Source organism: Malaclemys terrapin, chromosome 5, assembly GCF_027887155.1.
Source record: "Malaclemys terrapin pileata isolate rMalTer1 chromosome 5, rMalTer1.hap1, whole genome shotgun sequence".
NCBI lineage: Eukaryota > Metazoa > Chordata > Testudines > Emydidae > Malaclemys > Malaclemys terrapin.
The window spans coordinates 49,373,390-49,399,374 of NC_071509.1; the positions used below are offsets into that span (position 1 = coordinate 49,373,390).

The 25,985-nt window shown below is 42.4% G+C and overlaps 1 protein-coding gene across 2 annotated transcripts in view; it reads left to right on the forward strand.

Moving 5' to 3' along the window:
* Positions 1-25,985, forward strand: part of GABRB1 (gamma-aminobutyric acid type A receptor subunit beta1) — a 246,755-nt gene that overhangs the window by 196,784 nt on the left and 23,986 nt on the right. For both annotated transcript variants that reach the window (XM_054028881.1, XM_054028882.1), the window contains exon 5: positions 10,268-10,350. In XM_054028881.1, coding sequence (XP_053884856.1) covers positions 10,268-10,350 — 83 coding nt within the window. The remainder of the gene's footprint in view (positions 1-10,267; positions 10,351-25,985) is intronic.

Sequence of the window (25,985 nt, forward strand, 5' to 3'; positions counted from 1 at the left end):
GTTGTCCTCCTGAAACTCAAGCATAAAAGAGGTTGTCTTAGACTTACATTTTAAACAGAAAAATTGAGCAGCTATTTCCAGAGATGAATCCTGGGCCTGATTCTGATCTCACAGCAGTGTGATGGAGTTACTCCAAAGTCAATGTGTACAACTGATACAAGATCAGGAAGAGCAACATTCCCCCTGGTGTAAAAGTTCACTGTCAAACTGCAGTTCAGGCTGAGTTTTTACAGTTGCACAAGAGACTTTTAAAAAACAAAAATGCTAGTCTTCCCCAGTTCATACCCTTGTTCACATTTATAATTTATACTTTGTTGGCTGAAAGAGGCGGCAAGAACACATTAAAATTTTATTGCTTCTTCTCCAAGTGGGACAAGACTTTTCATGACAGGATTTGTATCATTTAGCTCTGGGTCCTCTCCATATTTAATCTTTCATGCTAGGTTAAATATTGCTTCTTTTTTCTCTATAGAGAGCTCTAAAGAATAAACAACAGCTTTTTGGCAAAGCTGTTGTGGTGAAATGCTCTGACCAAGTATTAAGCAGTATACTTCATGTTACTGCCTCTGTGTTTATTTTAACACCAGTAGTCTATACTGCAATTAAACAGCTCTGCAGCCCAAGCCAGCTGGCACAGGCCAGCTGCGGGTTTTTAATTGCAGTGTAGACGTATCCATAGTAAGAGAGAGTCCCAGAACTTGCCATCTAAATAGAAACAGCAGGCAAAGGGTGGAAGGGGAAACCAATCCAACTTTTACACACATGACTAGTTCCATTGAAGATAACAGGACTAGTCACATGTGTAAATGTTCACAGCACCTTGCCACAATTCAGTATTGTCATGAGAGATGCCTGTTCAATGAGATTTTTAGGGATAATCTTCCTGCCTACAAAATTCCTGCAGCTTGTCCTTTTCTTTTGTCTGACTGAGAAATACAAAAATTACATAATTCTAATACAGTCTATTAAGTAGTACAATCTCCCTGGAGACAACTTGGGAAATTCTATGGAAAAATCAATTAAAACTGTATCACAATACATGTTGCTTCATGCAGAGAAATTCTATATTATGGTAATACTTAGAGTCTTCAGCTGAGATCCCAGTATGCTAGGCATTGTACAAAACACATAAGAGACAGTCCCTTCCCTGAAGAGTTTGTCGACTACAAACAACACAGACAAGAGGGGTGAGGAAACAGAAGAGGAAACAGGCGCAGATAGGCAAAGGCACTTGACCAAAGTCACGCAGCAGGTCACTGACAGAGCTGTCAATGGAACCCAGGTCTCCAGACTCCCAGTCCAGTACTATTAGAACACACAATCTCCCAAGAATGGTTGTGCACAGAATCTCACATGCAGTAGCTGATTCTTCTTCCACTGAAGTCAACGAGGCCAGTATCAGTCCCAAACTACATTTTTCACAAGTAATCAAACTCTGTACCATAGCAGTTCCCCCATACCAGCTACTTATAAGACAATTCATACTTGTCTGTAATGCTAGCAGCTGTTTCCTTTGGAGTTAAGAGAAAATTGGCTATATTTATATTGGTCTTGGGTTTCTTAAAACAAGTTTTTATTAAACCTAAGTATTGGGCCCAATTTGAGTTGACAAACTAAAATCCACAAAGCTCAGAGTATATTTTCTGTCCTACTAACTCAACTAGATGCCCATTGCAAGGATGAAATCTGAAAAAGGATGAAAAGGATACAAAAATATCTGTATCATCGAATGCCTCAGTGTATACTGAATTAGCCATTTCCTGCCAGGGCTGGTATCACGGATGTCCCCAAGCAGGAAAAATTGAAAGTCATTAACCTGAATAGCTTTCCATTCAAATGGGAGCACCTTTGCGCAATGGGACCACTGCAGCCTACAAGAAAACCAGTTCCACCCAGGTTGCCTGCCAGAGGCTGAAGCAGTGGAAAATTCCTAGCAAAAAAAATGAAACAACCCATTTTAAAAGTGCATTAAACTAAACAGGAAGAAGGCCCTCTTATTCTGGAATAAAAGTATCCAACATGGAGTTAACAGAAACAAATCCATGTGTATACAAGCCCTCTAAACTGACACTTAACACAGTCTCTGGGAGATTCGGAGAACACAAAAGGGACATCTCTCTGAGCTGGGAAACATTTTGACTGCTGGATCCAAACAAGCCGAGGGGAGCTTGTTGCAGGAATCAGAGGGGGCTTCACGATCAGGAAGAGAAGACTGAGCCAGAGAAGTGAGATCCAGAAGAGAGGACCTGGGACCCCTGAGGGCACTGACCAAAACCCACAGAATGTTTAAGAATGGTGAGGACTCAGAGAGGGAATTGCATACTGGCATTTCTGATTTTCCTAGATCTATGTAGCTCCTGCTTTGTCTATGAGTAATGAATTATTGATTTAGAAATTCCGCTGCAAAGTGTGTGTCTTACTTCAACCCTTACAGGAACGTGACGGTTAAAATATAACAGTGGTTTCCAACTGGGGTTCATGAACCCTTGGGGGTTCGCGAAATGTTACAGGGGATTCGCGGGAAAAAATTCCCCAATGGCGGACAGAGCTGTCCCTAGGGACCCTGGGCAGCACAGGGCCAGCAGCCTGGAGCCCCTGGACTTCCAAGAGCTAAGCAGATCAAAGCAAGCATATCTATCACACTGAGGAGATTTAAACTTCAGGACTCCTTATAAGAAACAGAAAGGGAGGTGAATATTTTTTGCTGTTTTTAAAATTAAATAGGCAGCTTGTACTGTTTTTAAAATTACTATGAAGAACAAGTTTAAGCTTTGTTGTAACGTGCGCTGTTTACCTGGACTGCTCAAGACCTGAATGCTTGTGTAGGAGGAACTCTTTTGAGTTGGCTTCTTAAATACCTTCATGCTGTTTCACATCTGATACTCCTTGATGAAACATAGGAGCCTTGTCTTATAACAGGCTTATTCAAAGTGATACAAGCTACAAAAGTGAGATCTTGAAAGAGTGTTGCCATTTTCATAATGTAATAAAAATACTGTAAATAATAATTAATAATAAATAGTGTGTAATAAGCATGTCATAAAAACAAATGTTATATTTCCAAGATCACTGCTTTTATAATTTATACTCAGGTAACGGAGAAAATCCCTGGAAGTATTCCTTTCTAAGAGGGGGTTCGCAAGACTTGACGTGCTAGTGAAAGGGCTGTTAAAGTTTGGGAACCACTGAAATATAAATCAGAGTACCCAGGGGGGTGGAGCTCTGGTGACGGTGTATTGGAGGGTCGCACTTAGAAGTGATACAGAGCAAGGTCTGTGCCCAGAAGGTATGTCTGAGAGGCGAGAGGCTGGAGCCTGCCCAGAACCAGGGGAGTGTAGCAACACACAGATCCAGCCAAGGGTCCAAATACAGCTGCCTGGTGAGCAGCCACAAGGGGAAGCTCAGCCAGGATTGATCATTTTCTTGCCATTTTCTATTTTGTTTCTTTTTCCCTCTGATTCACTAACTGTTTTTCAACTTCTTAAAGTGGTTCATGAATCATTCGGCCTCAGTAGAAATGAATAATAATGAGCCCATTTACATTGTGTTCAGTATGCAACTAATTACCTGAAAACGACTGCCTGGTATTGCATCAAGGATTGTCTCATTTGCATTCAGTGCTGCTGTTATAGCAGAAAGGAGAAAGAAAACAAGAGGAAAAAGGGGAGTAGAGAGCAGAAAACCATTTTTTTTACTGTGCTTTGGACTTCTCATCAACCCTTTCCCCCAAATACACCAAATGGTATGTATGATACCATGTCTTGAGGCATGATAGAGGTTACAGAATGAATGGTGTAGAGAAAGTAAGTCCAATGCTGCTATTTACCCTCTCTCAAATTACAAGAGCAAGAGGAAATGAAATGAAAATTAAGGGCACCAAATTTAAATCCTATATAAGGAGATATGCCTTGGAAATAACTTGCGAGATTCACTGCCATAAGCTACCACTGAAATCAAAAATTTGGTTTATGCAGCCGAGGAAAGCTACGTATTAAGAAGAAGAACAGGAGTACTTGTGGCACCTTAGAGAGTAACAAATTTATTAGAGCATAAGCTTTCGTGGACTACAGCCCACTTCTTCGGATGCATATAGAATGGAACATATATTGAGGAGATATATATACACACATACAGAGAGCATAAACAGGTGGGAGTTGTCTTACCAACTCTGAGAGGCCAATTAATTAAGAGAAAAAAAAGCTTTTGAAGTGATAATCAAGCTAGCCCAGTACAGACAGTTTGATAATAAGTGTGAGGATTACCTAAAGAAACTACACCATCTGCTAAAAAAACTCCCTGACAAAGCACAGGAACAAATCCGTACAGACACATGCCTAGAACCCCGACCAGGGGTATTCTATTTGCTACCCAAGATCCATAAACCTGGATATCCTGGACGCCCCATCATCTCAGGCATTGGCACCCTAACATCAGGCTTGTCTGGTTATGTAGACTCTGTCCTCAGACCCTACGCTACCAGCACTCCCAGCTATCTTCGAGACACCACTGACTTCCTGAGGAAACTACAATCCATCGGTGATCTTCCAGAAAACACCATCCTGGCCACTATGGACGTAGAAGCCCTCTACACCAATATTCCACACAAAGATGGACTACAAGCTATCAGGAACAGTATCCCTGATAATGTCACAGCTAACCTGGTGGCTGAACTTTGTGATTTTGTCCTCACCCACAACTATTTCACATTTGGGGACAATATATACCTTCAAGTCAGCGGCACTGCTATGGGTACCCGCATGGCCCCACAATATGCCAACATTTTTATGGCTGACTTAGAACAACGCTTCCTTAGCTCTCGTCCCCTAACGCCCCTACTCTACTTGCGCTACATTGATGACATCTTCATCATCTGGACCCATGGAAAAGAAGCCCTTGAGGAATTTCACCATGATTTCAATAATTTCCATCCCACCATCAACCTCAGCCTAGATCAATCCACACAAGCGGTCCATTTCCTGGACACTACTGTGCTAATAAGCGATGGTCACATCAATACCACCCTATACCGGAAACCTACTGACCGCTACACTTACCTACATGCCTCCAGCTTCCATCCAGGACACACCACACGATCCATTGTCTACAGCCAAGCTCTAAGATATAACCGCATTTGCTCCAATCCCTCGGATAGAGACAAGCACCTACAAGATCTCTATCAAGCATTCTTAAAACTACAATACCCACCTGCTGAAGTGAAAAAACAGATTGACAGAGCCAGACGAGTACCCAGAAGTCACCTCCTACAAGACAGGCCCAACAAAGAAAATAACAGAACACCACTAGCTGTCACCTTCAGCCCCCAACTAAAACCTCTCCAGCACATCATCAGAGATCTACAACCTATCCTGAAAGATGATCCTTTACTCTCACAGATCTTGGGAGACAGACCTGTCCTCGCTTACAGACAACCCCCCAACCTAAAGCAAATACTCACCAGCAACCACACATCACTGAACAAAACCACTAACCCAGGAACCTATCCTTGTAATAAACCCCGATGCCAACTCTGTCCACATATCTATTCAAGTGACATCATCATAGGACCTAATCACATCAGCCATACCATCAGGGGCTCGTTCACCTGCACATCTACCAATGTGATATATGCCATCATGTGCCAGCAATGCCCCTCTGCCATGTACATTGGCCAAACCGGACAGTCTCTACGCAAAAGAATTAATGGACACAAATCTGACATCAGGAATCAAAATACTCAAAAACCAGTGGGAGAACACTTTAACCTGTCTGGTCATTCAGTGACAGACCTGCGGGTGGCTATATTACAACAGAAAAACTTCAAAAACAGACTCCAAAGAGAGACTGCTGAGCTAGAATTGATATGCAAACTAGACACAATCAACTCCGGTTTGAATAAGGACTGGGAATGGCTGAGCCATTACAAACATTGACTCTATCTCCCCTTGTAAGTATTCTCACACTTATTATCAAACTGTCTGTACTGGGCTAGCTTGATTATCACTTCAAAAGCTTTTTTTTCTCTTAATTAATTGGCCTCTCAGAGTTGGTAAGACAACTCCCACCTGTTTATGCTCTCTGTATATGTGTATATATATCTCCTCAATATATGTTCCATTCTATATGCATCCGAAGAAGTGGGCTGTAGTCCACGAAAGCTTATGCTCTAATAAATTTGTTACTCTCTAAGGTGCCACAAGTACTCCTGTTCTTCTTTTTGCGGATACAGACTAACACGGCTGTTACTCTGAAACCTACCTATTAAGCACTCTCTTGCATGCTCCACTCAAATTCCAAATACAGTAGTAATATAGTGTCTTACCACAGAAACTGAAGGACATTGCTATTTCTTTATTTGTATTACAGTAGTGCTTAGAAGCCTCCATTAGGGATTGGGTCCCACTGTGTTAGGCACTGTACATGCATAAAATGGAAAGATGGCCGCTGCCCAAAAGAGTTAATTCTACTGTACAGAGTAAGTGAATAAAAAAGTTGCTCAGTGGAACATTTAAAACTAAGGTTTATAGAATAATTGACCAACCACCATGATGTCATTTTTACGGTGGATTAGTCGCAGCAACATAAAATCCTTGAAACTATGAAGTAAACTGGTATAAAAAAAATTACGACTATGTATAGGATGGGATTTTCAAAAGTGAGCACAAGCCCCATCGTCAGTCACAGGACATGTGCTCCCCTTGTCACTTAGGTGCTTTTGAAAATCCTACCTTATAATCATAAGAAAGCAAGCTGGCCACTATAGTGCTATGATCACTGCACCATCCAGGAAATCTTGTACTGATGTCTATGGGTTGTGCAATCTTCTGCAAATGAGCTAAGTTAAGGCTGATTAACTGGGAACCAAAAAAATGCTGTTTGGAATCTTCATAAAAAAGCATTTAACTGGACTAACACTAATATATGCAGTTGTGTATAGAATTAAGTAGGAAAGAATAAATGCCTTTTACTGTACATTCTCAATAAGTCCTTTGGCATAAGGTTTCTCTGCCACAAGGACAATACAAACTAGCTCATATCTTCATTGAAGTCCTTGACCACCACAGCAAACACAGCCCTATTAAGAGAAGCAATTCAGTTTAATATGCAAAATCATGTGGCTCTCAAAACCAGCCTTCCAGAAAGAATGCAGTTTGTTCAGAGCATATGTTTGCATTGTACCTGAAACAGATAATCTGAAATATTCCAATGTATTTGTGACGTTGTGCAGTCTATATGGTTTTATAAAAATATAAGATAAAAATATAAGTGAATGTAATGTAACTGGGATATGCTTCGTGCAAAAGGTCTCTTGTAAGGTATCATTACAAAGCTCATAATCTACTGAGTGTGATCATCCTATTTGTAGAAATGTACCACTCTAGTATCTAAAATTAGAAATATAAAACATAACTCTGAGGGCCTATTGTAATTATGTAAAGTGTGGGCCATTAAGGATGGTTTGGAATCTTGATGACTCCCATTGTTTGCAGATGGCCGTATTTACCTGTGAGTCTTCCTGTATATGTGTGTGCTGGCAAGTGAGTAATGAAGTCTTGCAGTGACATGTGATCATGTCACCTGAACTGGAATTCATCTTTAACCTGGTGCTTTTCCAGTGAGGGGGGATGGAAACCCAGAGGGACAAAGGGTTCCCGCCTTATGCAAAAGATATATAAAGGGGTGGAAGAGAACAGAGAGGAGAGGAGCCAACTTACTGAAGCATCTTTGAGGGTGAGATTATCTGTATTTAGTTTGATTAGGCATAGATTTGCGCATTTTATTTTATTTTGCTTGGTGACTTACTTTGTTCTGTCTGTTACTACTTTGAACCACTTAAATCCTACTGTCTGTATTTAATAAAATCACTTTTTATTTAGTAATTTACTCAGAGTATGTATTAATACCTGGGGGAGCAAACAACTGTGCATCTCTCTCTATCAGTGTTATAGAGGGCGAACAATTTATGAGTTTGCCCTGCATAAGCTTTATGCAGGGTAAAACGGATTTATTTGGGTTTAGACCCCATTGGGATTTGGGCATCTGAGTGCTAAAGACAAGCGCACTACTGTGAGCTGTTTTCAGGTAAACTTGCAGCTTTGGGGCAAGTGATTCAGACCCTGGGTCTGTGTTGGAGCAGATGAGAGTGTCTGGCTCAGCAAGACAGGGTGCTGGAGTCCTGAGCTGGCAGGGAAAACAGGAGCAGGGGTAGTCTTTGCACATCAGGTGGCAGCTCCCAAGGGGGTTTCTGTGAACCAACCAGTCACAGTATTGTGATATGACTCACATAACAATGCTATCTTTAATTAGTCCTTAAGTATAGAGTTTAAAACCATGTATATTTGTGTGTGTGTGTGTGTGTATATATATATATATAATTTTTATAACTAAGAAACTTTAAACACACTGTGGCACTAAGGTATGCAGCATATTTATAGTTGTAGCAGATTACTGCCCCAATTCTGGACAGTACTTAGATTGTTGTTTAACTTTCAGCATACCAGTAATAAATTTCTATATGTCTTCCTAGGTACTTCTATGGCACTCATCACCACCATATCTGAGTGCTTCAAAATTATTAATTAATCTTATCCTCACAATACCCATGTTAGGTAAGGAGCTATTATCCCCATTTTACAGATGGGAACTGACCATTGAGATATTAAGGTAAAATTTTCACAAGTACCTAAATCTCATTTTCAAAAGTGATTTAGGTAGTTAGGAGCTTAAGTCTCATTGAAAGTCAATAGGGGCTGGTCCACACTAACCCCCCCAGTTCGAACTAAGATACGCAACTTCAGCTACGCAACTTCAGCTACGTGAATAACGTAGCTGAAGTCGAAGTATCTTAGTTCGAACTACAAGGTACTTCCCGCGGGTCCACACCCGGCAGGCAGGCTCCCCCGTCGACTCCGCGTACTCCTCTCGCAGAGCAGGAGTACCGGTGTAGACGGTGAGCACTTCCGGGATCGATTTATTGCATCTAGACAAGACGTGATAAATCGATCCCAGAAGATCGATTGCTTACCGCCGAACCTGGAGGTAAGTATAGACGTACCCTAGGACTCAGGCTACTAATTCACATGGGGTAACATTTTCAAAAACACCAACTGACTTGCCCAAGGCCAGACAGGAAGTCTATGAGCAAGTTGAGGATTTGAACCCCAATTTCCTGGTTAAGCCCAGTGATTAATCCTGCCTCCCATTGACAATACTCCCATTGGCTTCATGTGCTAAAAATTAAGCACCTGCTTAAGTTCTCTGCAGAACTGGGATCTAACCAAAGTCCAGGAAGGAAGCTGGTTCCCCTACAATCATAAAAATACACTGGTCCGTCATTTCACTGCTACCTTTTGCTATTTTCCCATTTCAGTTCTGCACCAATTTCCTGTTTGGTAGTGCTTAGAAACATTTCTCCCCAGCTTAGAGATAAGAATTCATACTTTCTGAACTACCAAACCATAAAAGTGAAAAATGGTAAAGGCCTCCTAAATCATCCAATACACATCCCTGTATATGCAGGATTGTTCCTTCCAGTAGAATCACTAGTGTTATGTCTAGTCTCATTTTCAATGCCACAATTGGTTCTCTAAGACTGCTTTAATTAGTAAGAAGGAGAATGTAGCCCATATTGTGGCTATTATCACAGAGAACAGTTGTTTGGAGGAGAACATGTTATCTTTATGTTACAGTACACCATTTTTTGATAGCATAGCTCTATTTTGGGGATGTCTAGTCTATTTATCACTGATAAATGATGGATTGATTTATGAAAGCATATGCTAGTTCACCATCTACTATTTAAAACTCTTCCTTCACTAATATTTAAAGCTTGGATGAAAATTATTATAGAAGTGTTAAATTTAAATGTACAATAACGGTAAGTAAAGATAGATCAGAAAGTTTTCATTTTAGGCAGCATTCAATACATAGGTTATAAAGAAAAATGTTTATAATATAAATTTGACTGCCAATCTTAAAATGAGACACCCAAGTAGAATTTTCACTAAAACATCAGAGCTTCTCTTATGTGTTGAGCTGCAGTTCTCAGTAGGAATTTTGCTATTGTATTTTAATATTCAATAGATTCTCTTTATAGAACATATGGTTACCAGACATACAGAAGAGCGAATATTTAATTGTAAGACACAGAGAGCCTGGTGATGTAGCTAGCGGTTGTAAAAGAAGCTGCTCATTAAAACAGTAAAATATTTTGTCACAGATACCATACCCAGGGACTTTTTTCATGAACCCATCTTTTTCCTTCTTATAGGATTACAACTACAGCTGCTTGCATGATGGATCTACGCAGATACCCTCTGGATGAACAAAACTGCACACTAGAAATTGAAAGTTGTAAGTTGTGGGAGGGAGAGGGTTGACCACACTGCATCTTTGAATTGAAATTAATTTATTGGTTAAGTAAAGTCTATAGTTGGTCTAGAACAGAATTCACAGCCTTACTATATTCTTATCAGTTTGGTTTGTGTATAGAAACTATATAAATGCATTAATGAAATGAATTGCATAAGATGAACCACATTTAATTCACATTATTTTGCTGATCCAAGACTATCAAATTTCTGTGAAGGTCTCTTGCCTAAAGGAGGGAGTGCTGTGTAATGGTTAGATCAGAGCCCTGAGTCAGAGTTTTTGCCTTCTCCATCACCTGCTCACCATAGTATCTTATCTTGGGAAAGTCACCTCACCTTAATTTATTAATCTAAAAAGTAACACTAATATTAAGCAAAGCACTTTTAGAACCCGAGATGAAAGACACTATAAAAATGAGGTCCTGGATCCGATATCATTAAAGCCAATGGGAGCTTCAAGCTCTGTAAAATTAAATTCTTCTTCCTCATATCTTAATATTTCTCTACAGATAGGAGAATCACAAAAAACTCTATGGTGAGATTTATGGAATGGTGCTTGTATACTCGCAATGTTATTAAAGTCAAAATGGAATCCATTGACTACATAGAACACATTATCTCAATATATCTGATTAAAAACTTCCAAAGCGGAATATCTCAAATAGGACGTTGCAGCAGTTTCTATGAAACAGTTCCAGTTATCACATTATAACTTTTTAAATTAAGTGTAGCAGTGTGTTAACCTCTTACTGTAACTAGTATTTGTTTCTACTTTTTTGTGAAACTTCCAGCAAGTGTTTGTAATACAGTACTGTAACTGGAAACTTCTTTCATAACCCACAAAGCTGCACATAATGGTTGGTAGCTCTGCTACTTCAGATTTTGCAGTCCCAGCTCACCATCTTTCTGGCACAAAATGCCATAATGCAACTTGCTGCTGGGCTCATCTCCTGGTTTGCGATTAAAAAGCCCTGCAGTCGGTACATTTGGAGAACAATTCATCCCTGGACACTCAATAAAGGGTCACCTTATCTGCAATAACTACTAGCAATGTGAGTTAATATAGATATATACGATACATAGTAATTAAATGAGCTCCCAAGTCCTCTTTGCTAGGGGAGCACTTGAATAATCAAGCCCAGTCATTAGCATTAATGACTAGAGCTGATCAACAAATATAAAAACTTGTTTGTAAACAGTCTAGGGAATTAGAAACCAGTTTGTGATTTGGTCTGTTCATACTTCTTCATTATTTACTGTTTGAGAGCCTTCATACAACTGAAGCTTTGTTTAGTTTGAATGCTCATGACAGTGAATTTTAGTTATGTAGTTGAGATCTGTGTAATCAAGAAACAAAATAAATATTAGAATAAGGTGATAAAGATTAATTCAAATCTAATCAGGAAACAGACAATACCATGTTACTTAAGCAACCAGTGACAAACCTTAACTGGAGAATGTCAAATAATCTACTGAACACTTGCTATGGGGAACTCAGAGCTTCAGTGTGTTTATAATGTTTGCTAAGCAGTTTCAAATTGACAAAATCTTTAAAAACTGATCTGTTGCAGAAAAAGGGCAAAATTGGCTGAATACATTGTTTTCAATCAGTAGGTAGACCAGCTCTACTAAAAATTAAGGGAGTGATTTTCAAAAGGCACAAATGGCACTGCAAGACCTAACTCCCTCTGAAAGCCAATGTGTTCAGATACCACAGCGCTGTTTGTGCCTTTGAAAATCTCTCTCAGAAATGTCTGTCTAACATTATAATAGTTTCTCCTTGGTTTACTGTCTCAGATATACTAACCTTTTAATATAATGGATATAGTGTCTCTAAATAAATTTTAAGAACTCAAAATTATAGGCAGTGCACCTGAAAATACAGCTATATGAGCAAAAAAATTTTAAAAAATTATGCCAAAAATTTGGCTCCATAATCCATGTTTTAATTTTGGCAATTAAATAAGCAGCCCGATTTTCAAAAGTTCTGAGCACTCAATTGCTCATATTAACTTCACTGGGAACTGCTGGCCTCCCTCACTTTTCAAAATCAGGAGTTAATAATCAGTCACTTTTTAAAATCTTAGAACAAAGATTTATCCTTTTCATAATCTTATTCCAGTGAAAGATCACTAAACAGTCCCAATGGGATTACATGGGAAGTCAGAGAAGAATTTGATTCTTGAATTTGAGGGTTGTTAGGAAATCAAACTTCAAACTGCATTAAGTAAGTTGAAATAGCCTGAGTACCAATGAACTGTAGCATTCACCACCACGTAGAAATCTCACACTACATGATTTATCAAGCCACCCATTCCAGACCACTGGAAAGTGTTTCTTCTCAATTTTACACCCTGTTCTACAGGCCTGGTCTACACTATGAGTTTAATTCGAATTTAGCAGTGTTAAATCGAATTAACCCTGCACCCGTCCACACAACGAAGCCATTTATTTCTAAATAAAGGGCTCTTAAAATCAATTTCTGTATTCCTCCCCGACGAGTGGAGTAGTGCCAAAATCGATATTGTCATTTCGAATTAGGGTTAGTGTGGCCGCAATTCAATGGTATTGGCCTCCAGGAGCTATCCCACAGTGCACCATTGTAACCGCTCTGGACAGCAATCTGAACTCGGATGCACTGGCCAGGTAGACAGGAAAAGCCCCACGAACATTTGAATTTCATTTCCTGTTTGCCCAGCACAGGAGAGCATAGGTGACCACAGAGAGCTAATCAGCACAGGTAACCATGCAGGCCGATAATCGAAAAAGAGCACCAGCATGGACCGTACGGGAGGTACTGGATCTGATCGCTATATGGGGAGAGGATTCAGTGCTAGCAGAACTTCATTCAAAAAGACGAAATGCCAAAACTTTTGAAAAAATCTCCAAGGGCATGATGGAGAGAGGCCACAATAGGGACTCAGAGCAGTGCTGCATGAAAGTCAAGACAAGCCTATCAGAAAACAAAGGAGACAAACGGTTGCTCCGGGTCAGAGCCACAGACATGCCGCTTCTATGCTGAGATGCATGCAATTCTAGGGGGAGCCGCCACCACTGCTCCACCTCTGACCATGGATTCCGAGGCGAGGGTAATCTCATCAGCCACACCTCAGGATTCTGCAGACGGGGAAGAGGAGGAGAAGGAGGACGAGCTTGCGGAGAGCACACAGCACTCTGTTCTCCCCAACAGCCAGGATCTTTTTCTCAGCCTGACTGAAGTACCTTCCCAAGCCAGTACCCAAGACCATGACCCCATGGAAGGGACCTCAGGTGAGTTTACCTTTTAAAATATAAAACATGGTTTAAAAGCAAGCGTTTTTTAATGATTAATGTACCCTTAGGACTTGGGATGCATTCGCGGCCAGTAAAGGTACTGGGAAAGTCTGTTAATGTGTCTGGGGATGGAACGGAAATCCTTCTGGGACATTTCCATGAAGCTCTCCTGGAGGTACTACAAAAGCCTTTGCAGAAGGTTTCTGGGCAGCGCAGCCTTATTCCGTCCTCCATGGTAGGACACTTGACCACGCCATGCTAGTAGCAAGTAATCTGGTATCATTGCATGACAAAGCCTGGCAGCGTATGGTCCCGGTGTTTGCTGGCATTCAAGCAACATCCGTTCTTTATCTCGCTGTGTAATCCTCAGGAGAGTGATATCGCTCATGGTAACCTGGTTGAAATACAGGAATTTAATTAAGGGGACAGAGGTGGCCCTTCCTACTGGGCTGTTTGCCTGTGGCTGAAAAGAAGTCCTTCCCTGTAGTAAGCCAAGCACGGAGGAGGGGGGGGCAGGTATAGGCGCTTAGCTTTTCGCCTTTGGCTAGCAGGGATCTTCCCTCATACCAGCCACGCGGTGGGGGGAGGGGTACAGTGATCATTCCAGATAATTCATGGCGGGTGGGGGGGGCGAGGGGTTACTTTGGTTTCTTCAGGGATCTTCCCTGATACCAGCCACGTGGTGGGGGGGAGGGATAAAACGATCATCCCAGAGAATTGGATGGGGGGGAGTTAGTTTGTTTTCTGCTGCTGAAGATTAAGAGGAAAACCGCAGCAGTCAATGGGCTTTGCTTGGTATGTGGGAAAGGAGGGCGCAGAAGCCGAAAGACAATGGCTTACTATGGCCACATGCAAGCCGAATTCTGTTGCCCGGACCTGCGTCTGTGATCTCTAATACCAAAGCCACAGGCACTCAATATTAAGATGGAAAATGCGACCTTGTACTGAAATCACATGTGCTATGTAATGTGAATACTGTTGTTCCTGCTGCCGTTTTAGTATAAGCATTGTTCTGTAAAATGTATCATTTTAAAAACTTCTCTCCTTTTTTTCATCCCTCCAGCAGCTGCAAATATTTCAAGCCTCCCTCCTCCATCCCAAAGGCTATCTCAGATAAGGCGGTGGAGAAAGAGGACGTGAGATGAGATGTTCTTGAAAATAATGGAATGCACCCGCAATGAAAGAGCTCATTTGAATGAGTGGAAGGACACGGTATCTAAGTACAGGAAAGATGCCAGTGAACGTGAGGTCATGAGCGACGCTCGACATTAGAGGTGGCAGGCTGCAATGCTGGGGCTGCTGCGTGATCAAACGGACATGGTGGGGCTTCAGGAATGGAGCAAGATAACAGAGTGCCGCTGCAGCCGCTGTATAACCTCCCTCTCCCCTCACCATGTTCCATAGCCTCCTCACCCAGACGTGTAAGAACGCGGGGAGGAAGGCTCTGTGCACCCTCCCACTCCACCCCAGTGGACAGCTCAACCAAAAGGCTGTCATTACATTGAATTTTTTCAGTGGCCTTTTACTTCCCTCCTATCCTCCTCCCAAACCTCACCCAGGTTATCTTGTCAGTTCTCTCCCTATGTTTATAATCAATTAATAAAGAATACATAATTTTTAAACGATAGTGACTTTATTTCCTTTAAAAGCAAGCTGTGATTTAAGGGGGGAGGGTAGTTTGCTTACAGGGAATGAGTCAATCAAGGGGGCGGGTTTTCAACAAACAGAACTTTCACACCGTAGCCTGGCCAGTCACGAAACTGGTTTTCAAAGCTTCTCTGATGCGCAGCGCTTCCTGGTGTGAACTTCTAATCGCCCTGGTGTCTGGCTGCGCATAATCAGCAGCCAGGCGATTTGCCTCAGCATCCCACCCCATTATAAAAGTCACCCCCTTATTCTCACAGAGATTGTGGAGCACACAGCAAGCAGCAATAACAATGGGGAGATTGGTTTGGCTGAGGTCTGAACAAGTCAGTAACGAGCGCCAGCGACCTTTTAAACGGCCAAATTCACATTCTACCACCATTCTGCACTTGCTCAGCCTGTAGTTGAACAGCTCCTGATTCCTGTCCAGGCTGCCTGTGTATGGCTTCATGAGCCATGGCATTAAGGGATAGGGTGGGTCCCCAAGGATAACTATAGGCACTTCAACATCCCCAATGGTTATTTTCTGGTCTGGGAAGTAAGTCCCTTGCTGCAGCTGTTTAAACAGAGTAGTGTTCCTGAAGACGCGAGCGTCATGAACTCTTCCCAGCCAGCCCACGTTGATGTTGGTGAAACGTCCCTTGTGATCCACAAGTGCTTGCAGCACCATTGAAAAGTTCCCCTTGCGGTTTATGTACTGGGTACCCTGGTGCTCCGGTGCCAAGATAGGGATATGGGTTCCATCTATCGCCCCACCACAGTTAGGGAATCCCATTGCAGCAAAGCCATCCACTATGACCTGCACATTTCCCAGAGTCACTACCTTTCGTAGCAGCACCTGAGTGATTGCTTTGGCTACTTGCATCACAGCAGCCCCCACAGTAGATTTGCCCACTCCAAATTGATTCCCGACTGACCGGTAGCTGTCTGGCGTTGCAAGCTTCCACAGGACTATCACCACTCGCTTCTCAACTGTCAGGGCTGCTCTCATCTTGGTATTCTGGTGCTTCAGGGCAGGGGAAAGCAAGTCACAAAGTTCCATGAAAGTGCCCTTACGTATGCAAAAGTTTCGCAGCCACTGGGAATCGTCCCACACCTGCAACACTATGCGGTCTCACCAGTCTGTGCTTGTTTCCCAGGCCCAGAATCGGCGTTCCACAGCTATAACCTGCCCCGTTAACAGCATGATCTCCAAAGCACCGGGGCCCGCGGTTTGATAGAATTCCATGTCCATGTCCTCATCACTCTCGCCGCTGCGCTGCCGTAGCCTACTCCTTGCCACCTGGTTTTCCAGGTTCTGGTTCAGCATAAACTGCACGATAACGCGTGAGGAGTTTACAATGTTCATGACTGCTGTCTTGAGCTGAGCGGGCTCCATGCTTGCTGTGGTATGGTGTCTGCACTGTTCACCCAGGAAAAAGACACGAAATGGTTGTCTGCCGTTGCTTCCCTGGAGAGGGCGGAGGATGTACCCAGAACCACCTGCGACAATGTTTTTGGCCCCATCAGGCATTGGGATCTCAACTCAGAATTCCAATGGGCAGAGGAGACTGTGGGAACTATGGGATAACTATGGGATAGCTACCCACAGTGCAACGCTCCAGAAATCGATGCTAGCCCCGGTACATGGATGCACACTGCCGAATTAATGTGCTTAGTGTGGCTGCATACATTCGACTTTAAACAATCTGTTTCCAAAATTCGAATTATATAAATTCGGATTAATCCCGTAGTGTAGACATACCCACAGTTGCAAGAATTAATACACTTGGGACAGAGTTCAGGGGCAACATGGATTGTGGAAATCCTCACTGAATAGCCATCACCACCAACTTTGGGATGACAAGCTCCCAATTGTCATTATCTTTCTTCTTTTGCTACCAAAGCTCCCATTGACTTCAGTGGGAACAGAGTTAGGCTAATGCTGACTGCTTTTGAAAATCCCTTAACTTCTTAATGACAGGTTTCAGAGTAGCAGCTGTGTTAGTCTGTATCCGCAAAAAGAAGAACAGGAGTACTTGTGGCACCTTAGAGACTAACAAATTTATTAGAGCACACGAAAGCTTATGCTCTAATAAATTTGTTAGTCTCTAAGGTGCCACAAGTACTCCTGTTCTTCTTTTAACTTCTTAAGTATCTCTCACCCAGCCTCACCATCCTGAGAGTTATCATCATCCCTGATGCTATTGATATATCAGTGTATCCTCCACACATGTAGGATAGACATGAAAACCAGGTAACTGAATGAAAGAAATGCAGATAGCAATATCCCCACTCAGCACTAGAATGAACCACCAAGCCTACAGCACTCAGAAACTTAATGATCCAGCTCCTCAACTGATATAAATTGGCATAGCCCCATTTAAAATCAGAAGAGCTCACTTAATTTACACCATCTGATAATCTGCCTTGTGTGCTTTATTCACCCATTTTAGCATGTTCTCTAAGTGTTGGGCCACCACTGGGCAGTAGGTCTCAAACCCCCCCTTAGGATGACCAAACAGGAGATAGGGTAAAAGTCATTTTGGAAACAGGATGAAATATTAAGAGAAGTTTAGGACAGCCTGTGCATTGCTATTTACGTGACTGAGAATCTAAATTATCCTGCAGCATCCAAAATTAAACAGGAAACTTGCATGACAATTAAAAATGTAAAGAACATGATGAGGGATGCAAGATAAACACGTTTAAGGTCTAAATGAGTGCTATGTCTTTAGAAAACTATATTCTCAATTTAGAGGGCTTTTTTTTTCCAGGAGCAACAATTACACTGATCTAAATTCACTCCTAGATGAAACAAGGTGTGGGAGAGTTCACATACAAATGCAGTTATATAAATATATAGCATGAGCTAACAGTTGCAAACAAAAGCCTTAGAGACTGCTTTACTAATGGCAGGGTATCAGATCACTATTTCAGATTGGCACTAAAAATAGCATCTGATCCTCACACATGCTATTCACAGATGTTAAATGCCAACAAAGAGAAGGAAATTGAACTTTGTGAATGATTCATGATTTTTTTTTACATGCTCATCTAGTCCCATGATCGGGGAAATTAGTGCTGCTGGATAGCTCCTTAAACAACACTGATTTTGCAGAACTCAGCTGACTGCTAAGAGAAGATGGATGTTTTAGAGTTATATTCACAGAAGCATCTCACACTGCATCCTGTCACCTCCACATTTTGTTAGTTTTGTCTTACACCTGGATTAATACTTTATATATTAATTGTGGGTCAGATTGTGACTGGGCGCTGCACATGGGAGTGCACCAGCAGGGAGGATGCTGAAGCAATCCTTTCCCTCCCTTCCCTATGTGGAATAGCTACAGCTGCAGCCCATGGTTTCCTGAGTACAGACACCCGAAAGGGTGGGAGTAAAGAGATTGACCATCCCTCATGTCATCTCTCAGGCCACTGGTCAGCTAAACTAGCTGAGAGCAAAACAGGACAAATGCTTCACACTCCTAAGGGTCCCCTGTGTGCCCAGGAGTTCTGGGAGGCATTTTGCCCCCACCGCCAGTTCAATGCTTCCTAGTGCATTCACTGGGGCAATGCAACTTTGCACCAGTCCCAATTCAGACCTGTATTTTAACCCCACAATCTAGCCCTACCTAGGGAAACTGAAGGTACGTGGATTACTTTCATGCCATTTCAGCAGTGATCTTCCCCCCAATTTAGAAGCCCCCATAGAAATTAGGCTGCACAACAGACAACGTATTCCTAAACTATCCATAGAAAAGACAAATATATCACAGGGTGTCAATATAAACAGGGCCAGTGAGTCATTCTGTCTCACAGAGGGGTTGGGAGAATTAGCAATTTACATCTTCAGAGCATTGTAATTCGCTATATAAAGGCTGAGAATTCACACTTTCGTTATTTACTATTTAGTAAATGCAATATGTTATGGAAAACTGTTACAACAGCTGCACTGGATAGGAACAGAAGTTGACTATGGACCTATTATCTGGAAGAGAAATAGAATTAGCCAGCAGATTATTTTGGTATTTTTATTAAGCTTTTCAAAGTCGGCTTTTTTAAAATTTTCTTACTTGTATCTGTGCAGGCTACTACTTCTATTACTCCTTAATCTGCACAGCTACCAAACAGAAAAATGTGCCTGTTTAGGCACAGAAAAGATGATTAATTTATGCATGTTTCTGTACCCAGAATTATATGATCTTTACTCAATTTGCTAAATCCTGAATTTTTAAAGGGAGAAAGCTGCTCTGAGATATCATCATGCCTCAGAGAGTGACAGCCACCATCTTGGTTGACACACAAGAGATTAACACACTGCCAAGATATATGATGACTTCACTCTGCTAGCCAGTGCATAAGGGAGGACAGGACTAAGACAGATATACCAATGCCCTACTTCTTCCACTCGCTTTGGGGTTTTCTGTCATGGCAAGAGCTTAAGGACCAAATATCTGCCAGCCTGTGTAACACACACACCTCCTGGGTGTGATGTTCTGTCCTGGCTGGCTGGCAGAGAGAGAGAGCGCGAGATTAAGGAGTCTGCTCTGCAGCCTTAGCTAACAGCCAGTTGATTTTTAGCTCATACAGTAGAGGCTCATGCACTGAGGTCCCAGGTTCGATCCCACCTGCCAACAACTGGGGTCTGTCGGTGTTACACCTGCACTCAGCAAAGTAAACGGGGGGAAAGGGCTCTGCTTCATTTGTATGTCCTACTATACTGCAGCAACACGGCTGAAACATGGTTCATTATTGGAAGACAGACAGGAGTAAATTGTGTGTCTACTCTGCAGAATTATGGACTTGATGCAGAAAATTTGGGGTAAGGTTCTATAGTCTGTGTTATGCAGCAGGTCTGAACTGATGATCAGAATGTCCCCTTTGGACCTTAAAAATCTGTGACAAATTTAAGGCTGCAGCATAGTTGAAGAATGCAATTCAAATATGGTTTAGACTCTTCTACATGACACTGAATTATGTTTTAACCACGTCAGAAGCTTTCTTTTTGTAACCATAATCAATGTGGTAGGATTGAGCAGACCCAATGAAAACTATTCCCCAAACCTAATTAGAAAGGGTGGGAGGAATGGAGAGTAGTGTTTTATTAAGCCAGCTACAGCATGAGAAAAGGCATCCCCCGTTGAGAAAACAGTCTGTTATTCTCCATTGTTTCTGTGTCTATTTCTGTACAAAGTAGAGACAACCATAACACTAAATACATGTAATGCTTGAATGAAACAGCAACCAATTTCAAGTAATATTAGAGTGAATCAATAAGATATTCCACTGGACTCTATAGGTGGTTTGTTGTCAGGAAAGAACTGTGTTCGTACCTAAACTTCCATTATCTTTTCTGTTGGCGCAGAGTGTTGTGACAGAATGAGATTTGAACAGATTTATCACAGCTCCCCACTTGAGACAAGATTGCATTGATCTGGAATAGGATTGCATTTGAACTACGTGTGTGTCAGGAACCTATGCTTCAGAGTAAAAGGTTTTCTTATTAGAGCCGAAAAACTGTCTTAAATTCAAGCCTTCCTAGATAGGGGGACATGCTTGTCAGCAGACACAAGAAATTTAGTACTTAAGTGCCTGAAGCACCAATCACATCTAGTAGGGTGAACACCCATCCCGAATTGGGCAGGACTGTCCTGAAATGCAGAGTTCAAGTCCCAGTCCTGGGCTGAATGACTCCAGGACAGCTAACTGAAATAAAAACGGTAAGCCCAGGCCCCGAGTCAGGGCAGGCAACAATGAGTCAGGCAGGGCTGAGCAGGAGCACTACAAATAGTGTCAAGCCCAAGCCCTAGGTCAGGGCGGGGCAGTGCAGAGTTAGGACTCAGGCAGGGCTGAGCAACAATAGTACAAACAGTAGGGAGCCCAGGCCCTGGATCAGGGTGGGCAACAATGGGTCAGGACTCAGGCCCTCAGGCGGGGCTGAGCAATAGCAATAGGCCCAAGCCTCCTCAGGCCTGGGAGAGGGGGAGACTGCCACCCATGAGTTGGGTGGCAGGGGGGACGCAGGCCCTCCCACTCCACTGCATCCCAGCCCGGGGCCCTAGCAGCGGCAGAAGACTCGCTGCATAGTCAGGGGGGATCCTGGTCGCAACACATTGACATGGGCTCTGGCAGTGCTACAGCCAGACTAGGGTCGGCTGCCCCCGGGCTACTTCCAGAGTCCTCCTCAGGTAGTACCTGGGTCAGGGTGTTGTCCTCTGGGGGGTCCAGCACCATAGGTTCCTCTGGGTAGTGGGCGAGTGGCAAGCCCGGCAACTCCTCTGGGTAGCGAGCGCAGGGTAGGTCTGGCAACTCCTCCGGGTAGCAAGCGCAGGGTAGGTCCGGCACCTCCTCCGGGTAGCGAGCGCAGGGCAGGCCCGGACAGTCCTGGCGGCCGCCTTGGGCCGCGGAGTTTTCCCAGTCACGAGCTAGGCTGGAGGCGTCTGGCCTCTCCGGCGGTTCAGGCCTTACTGAGCTCTGAGGGCAAGTCTTTATACTTCCGGGTCGCCGCCTGACCCTCTGAGGGGCGGGCTCTGAGCTCCCTAGCTCCGCCCACTCTGGCCTCCGGATGGGCTCTTCCCTCTCCGAGGCGGCGGGGAGCCACACCTCCTCACTACACACCTATTAGGCTAGTAAGGCCTAAAACTTTCCATTATAACCCTCTCCTTTCATTGGCTTCTCATGTTGACTTTTCAGTGTGAAATTTTCCTTCAGGTTGAGTTACTAGATAGTATGTTGTGTTCTAAAGAAATTATGACACCTCATCTTCCTGCTCCCCAGTTCTCCCCTTTACATTTGACCACGTCCCTTTAAAAAAAGTAATCGCATGTGCAGTGTCATATACACATTGTTCATGCAGAGAGACCACTGGCAACATGAGCAGCCGAGTGTACCCAGAACTTCCACCCCTCACCTCTAAACTCAGCCTCATTTTGCTGGTATTTGGACACATTTCCTCTAAATCACTGCAATGGAGAATAGGACTTTTAATTTTTCTCTACTATAATTTTGCAAAATTTCCCCCACCATTGCTAGCACCAGCTCCGCTCCCCACAGTTAGCAAAGTTGAGAACCTACTGTAGATGGGCCGCCAGCATTTCATGCACTGTAATCAGTAGCCTGGGTCTGAACTGGGATAGATGAAAAAGGTGTTTAAAATGGTGGTGGCTCATCTACACAAGGTCTCCCCCATGAAACTGAGGTCAGAACTGAATTCTGATTTATCCTATTATAAACAATAGATGTGATTTGGATCTGGATTTTAATCAGGATCTCCCTAATTCTCGGGTGTGGTGCTCTGAATAGGCTATTCTTTGCTCCTAGTAATTGTAAAAGTGCTTGATTAATCTTTAACCATGGTCACAAAGATCAACCAGATGGGGAAAAAAAGCATTTGAAAAACAAAGGTCAAATAGATATATATTGGAATGTGTGGTCATTGCATCAACACTGAAGTTTTCATGTTATTTTTATTAATTCTTTGTTATAGGTCACCCTTGGGTTAGTAGGACATAGGACAAGTATCAACCTAAAGGGTAACCTTTTGGTCAAATATAAACATCTGTATTAGGATTAAAATGAAACTGTCTTCTCTATCATGATCATGGTAACACGAACACTACATGAAAATAGGTTATGCAAACATATTTTATATTATGACATGACTAAACAACATACAGCATTGTGCATTGGTTCATGGATTGGATCAATCACCAATCAATCCTGGTCCCACTGAAATCAAAACTCTATTGACTTAAACGGAATCCAGTTTTGGCCCTAAATACCATAGAACACAGCACAGGTGGACCTGTATTCCCAATGTCTGCATCATAAAGAATAAAAACAGTCACATCTAAATTTGGAGGAATCTGCCTGGGAACAAAATGGGTGTGCTTAGAAGTAGATCTTAAGCAGTCAGAAGAAATGAATGTTCAAAGGCAAGATGTGTTTACAATATGAGTAGACAAAACTATGCACCATGCAATATTGACTGGACTACATTAAATGAATGCTAAGCAGCTGGACATCTGTAGCCAATGTTGACCTAATGTGCTTATAAATAGGTTTGGTTTAGTTTTGTTTTTAAATTTCTAAAGCATCTGAAGTTGGAAAAACTTCCAGGATTATGGTCCAGCAATGCCATAACCACACATTACAAACATCAAGGGAGTATGGCAGTCCAAAATGGGGAATAAAAGATGAACTAAGGGGGCCAATGATGCGGGAAAGCAATGATTTCTATCAGCTGTATAACATACAGAGAAAGGAAGATTTTGAAACAAGGGATAGAGTCAAAGGGCTAGAACTTTGTCTGGTATAAATTGGTGTCGCTCCACGGAAGTACATTTTGAAATCACTGGAGCTATACCAAATTACCAGCCAAGCAGCTGACTCAAATTTGTAGGAACTAGTGGATGAAGATTGCATATATAAGGGCTAATTTTTAAATGTCAAGTGTGCATCTGTGCACAAATATTGCATATACAATTATCTCAGTTACATACACAATATCCAGTTTATGCAAGCACAGAATGGTAAGTTTTTCTACTAATGAGAGACAAAAAATGCATGCCTGATTTGTTTAAAAAATAAAGACCCAAAGAAAGCTGTCAATATCACTGCTGTTAATTTTGGGAGAGTAACAATCAAAATGTCTTTGAAATGGAAGTTAAATAATGGACAATATCTGCAGAAAGATTCTCCTCTTCCCACATTTAAATGAACCTAAGTTTTCAGGCATCTTTCACCAGCTGGATTACGATGATAATTAAAATCAAGTCTCTTCATTGATAAGCAAAATTTGAGAACCAACAGGATTTTAGAAATAGAGCTTAAACGTAAGTGAATTACACACACAAAAATTGAGGAAATAAAAGCCCTGGAGAACTAGTTAAAAGTCAGCTTAGACAGAGCAATAGTGAAAATGTGGCTTGCAAAGGCCAAAGATAAAACTGACAACAATCTAGTTACCAATGGGTCATATCATGATATTGTATAACATTCCTGTACATATATGATTGCATTCTTGGAAATTGCAGCAAGAACAATATTTGATGTTTGTATGCATCATTGCAAAGGAAAGAGGAGCCAGTAGAGAAGTTATGTACTGCTGAACAGAGAGAAACTTAAGGGGGAAAGAATAGCAAAGAAGTAATTAAGATCTAGGTGTCCCATAGTGATCAAAGTGGGCATTCCTCATACTTGAATACCTTAGCAGATTAAAAAATATCAGTATGTAGGTCCTGGCTGTCCTCTCCCTTATATCTATCTGCTTTACGCTGCTGGCGTTCCATTGAAGTCACTGGCATAAATCCAGAGTAATGGAGTGATGTATCAGACACAATATTTTCATGGAATGCCACAAGTGTTACAATTTGTATGACTCTCCAAAGTACCAAGAATGTAGCATAAATCTTCTGCTATATAAAGTTTCCATCTATAGCTCCATTATTATGATTACACCACCAGCTAGGGCTAGATCGATAAAGGGGAATTAGAATTGCAATGCTGAGTCTAACTTTTAGGCACTCTGACACCTAGTGGAATCCACAGTCCTGCAATTGGGTGCCTAAGTTAGGGACCTAAGAATGGGATCCACAAAAGCCAACATGCTGAGCAGGCAGGTGCCTAGAGTTAGTCAAGGAGAAATGCCAAAAAGAGGGGTGGTTTGTAAATCCTGCCCTTCAAAGGGACTTAGGCACCTAACTCTAGGCCAGAGGGAGAAGCCACCTTCTTCTCAGGTTTCAGAGCTGTGAACCCTCTCCTGGAATCATATGCCTGAACCCTTTCTTGCAAAAGTAACTAGGTTAAGGAGGGGGTGCACTCCTTATTACTTTAGCCCAGTAGTTAGAGACCCAAGTTCTAGTCTCCCTCTCCCCCACTCCAGTATGGAGAAGGAATTTGAACTTGGATCTCTCCTCCCTGGATGTGTGTCTGAACCACTGGGCTATGGGGTATGTTGGGGCAGGTCTCTCTCTGTCTCCCCTGCTGAAGCTGTTCCACTGCGTATAAATAATTACATTTGCATTAGGCAAAAGCAAGCATGAGAATGACTCTATAGCCCAGTGGTTAGGGCACCTGAGAGGTAGGAAACCCTGGTTCCAGTCTCCCCATTACAGTGCACTTAATTTATGCACAATGGAACAGCTTCAACAAGAGAGACTGAGAGTAACCAGCCCCCAGAATACCCTATAACCCTGTGGTTAGGGCACTCTCCTAGGAGTGGGGCAACCCCAAGTTCAACTCCCTCTCCACATCTGGTGGGGGGGGGGATTGAACCCAAGGCTCCCATACCCTGAGCAAGTCTTCTAACCTCTGGGATAAAAGTTATGAGGGTGGAGGGCCCAACAAAAACAACAACTGGTGAGATAGAATTTAGGCACCTAAAGTTGCAGTCAGGCACTGAATCCCTTTGTGGATCTCTCCCTTAGAGGCTTTGACCAGATCCCCATTGTGCTAGGTAGCGAACAGATATTAAGCCTAGATTGGCATGCTGTATGGGTGACCTTAGACAACATGTAGTAGTAACAGTTACAGTGTGTTTTTAATAGACATCTACAGAATGGGATGCCCCCACATGGAACGTCACACATGGTATTTGATGTATTATTGTTCAAAAAGTACAATGTCTTTTTAGGTAACTGGGAATTCATTTCCTTGTCAGACTCTGGGCATCTGCCAAGTGCCCCCCATCAGCATCTGTTTGAGACAATGCTGTCTCAA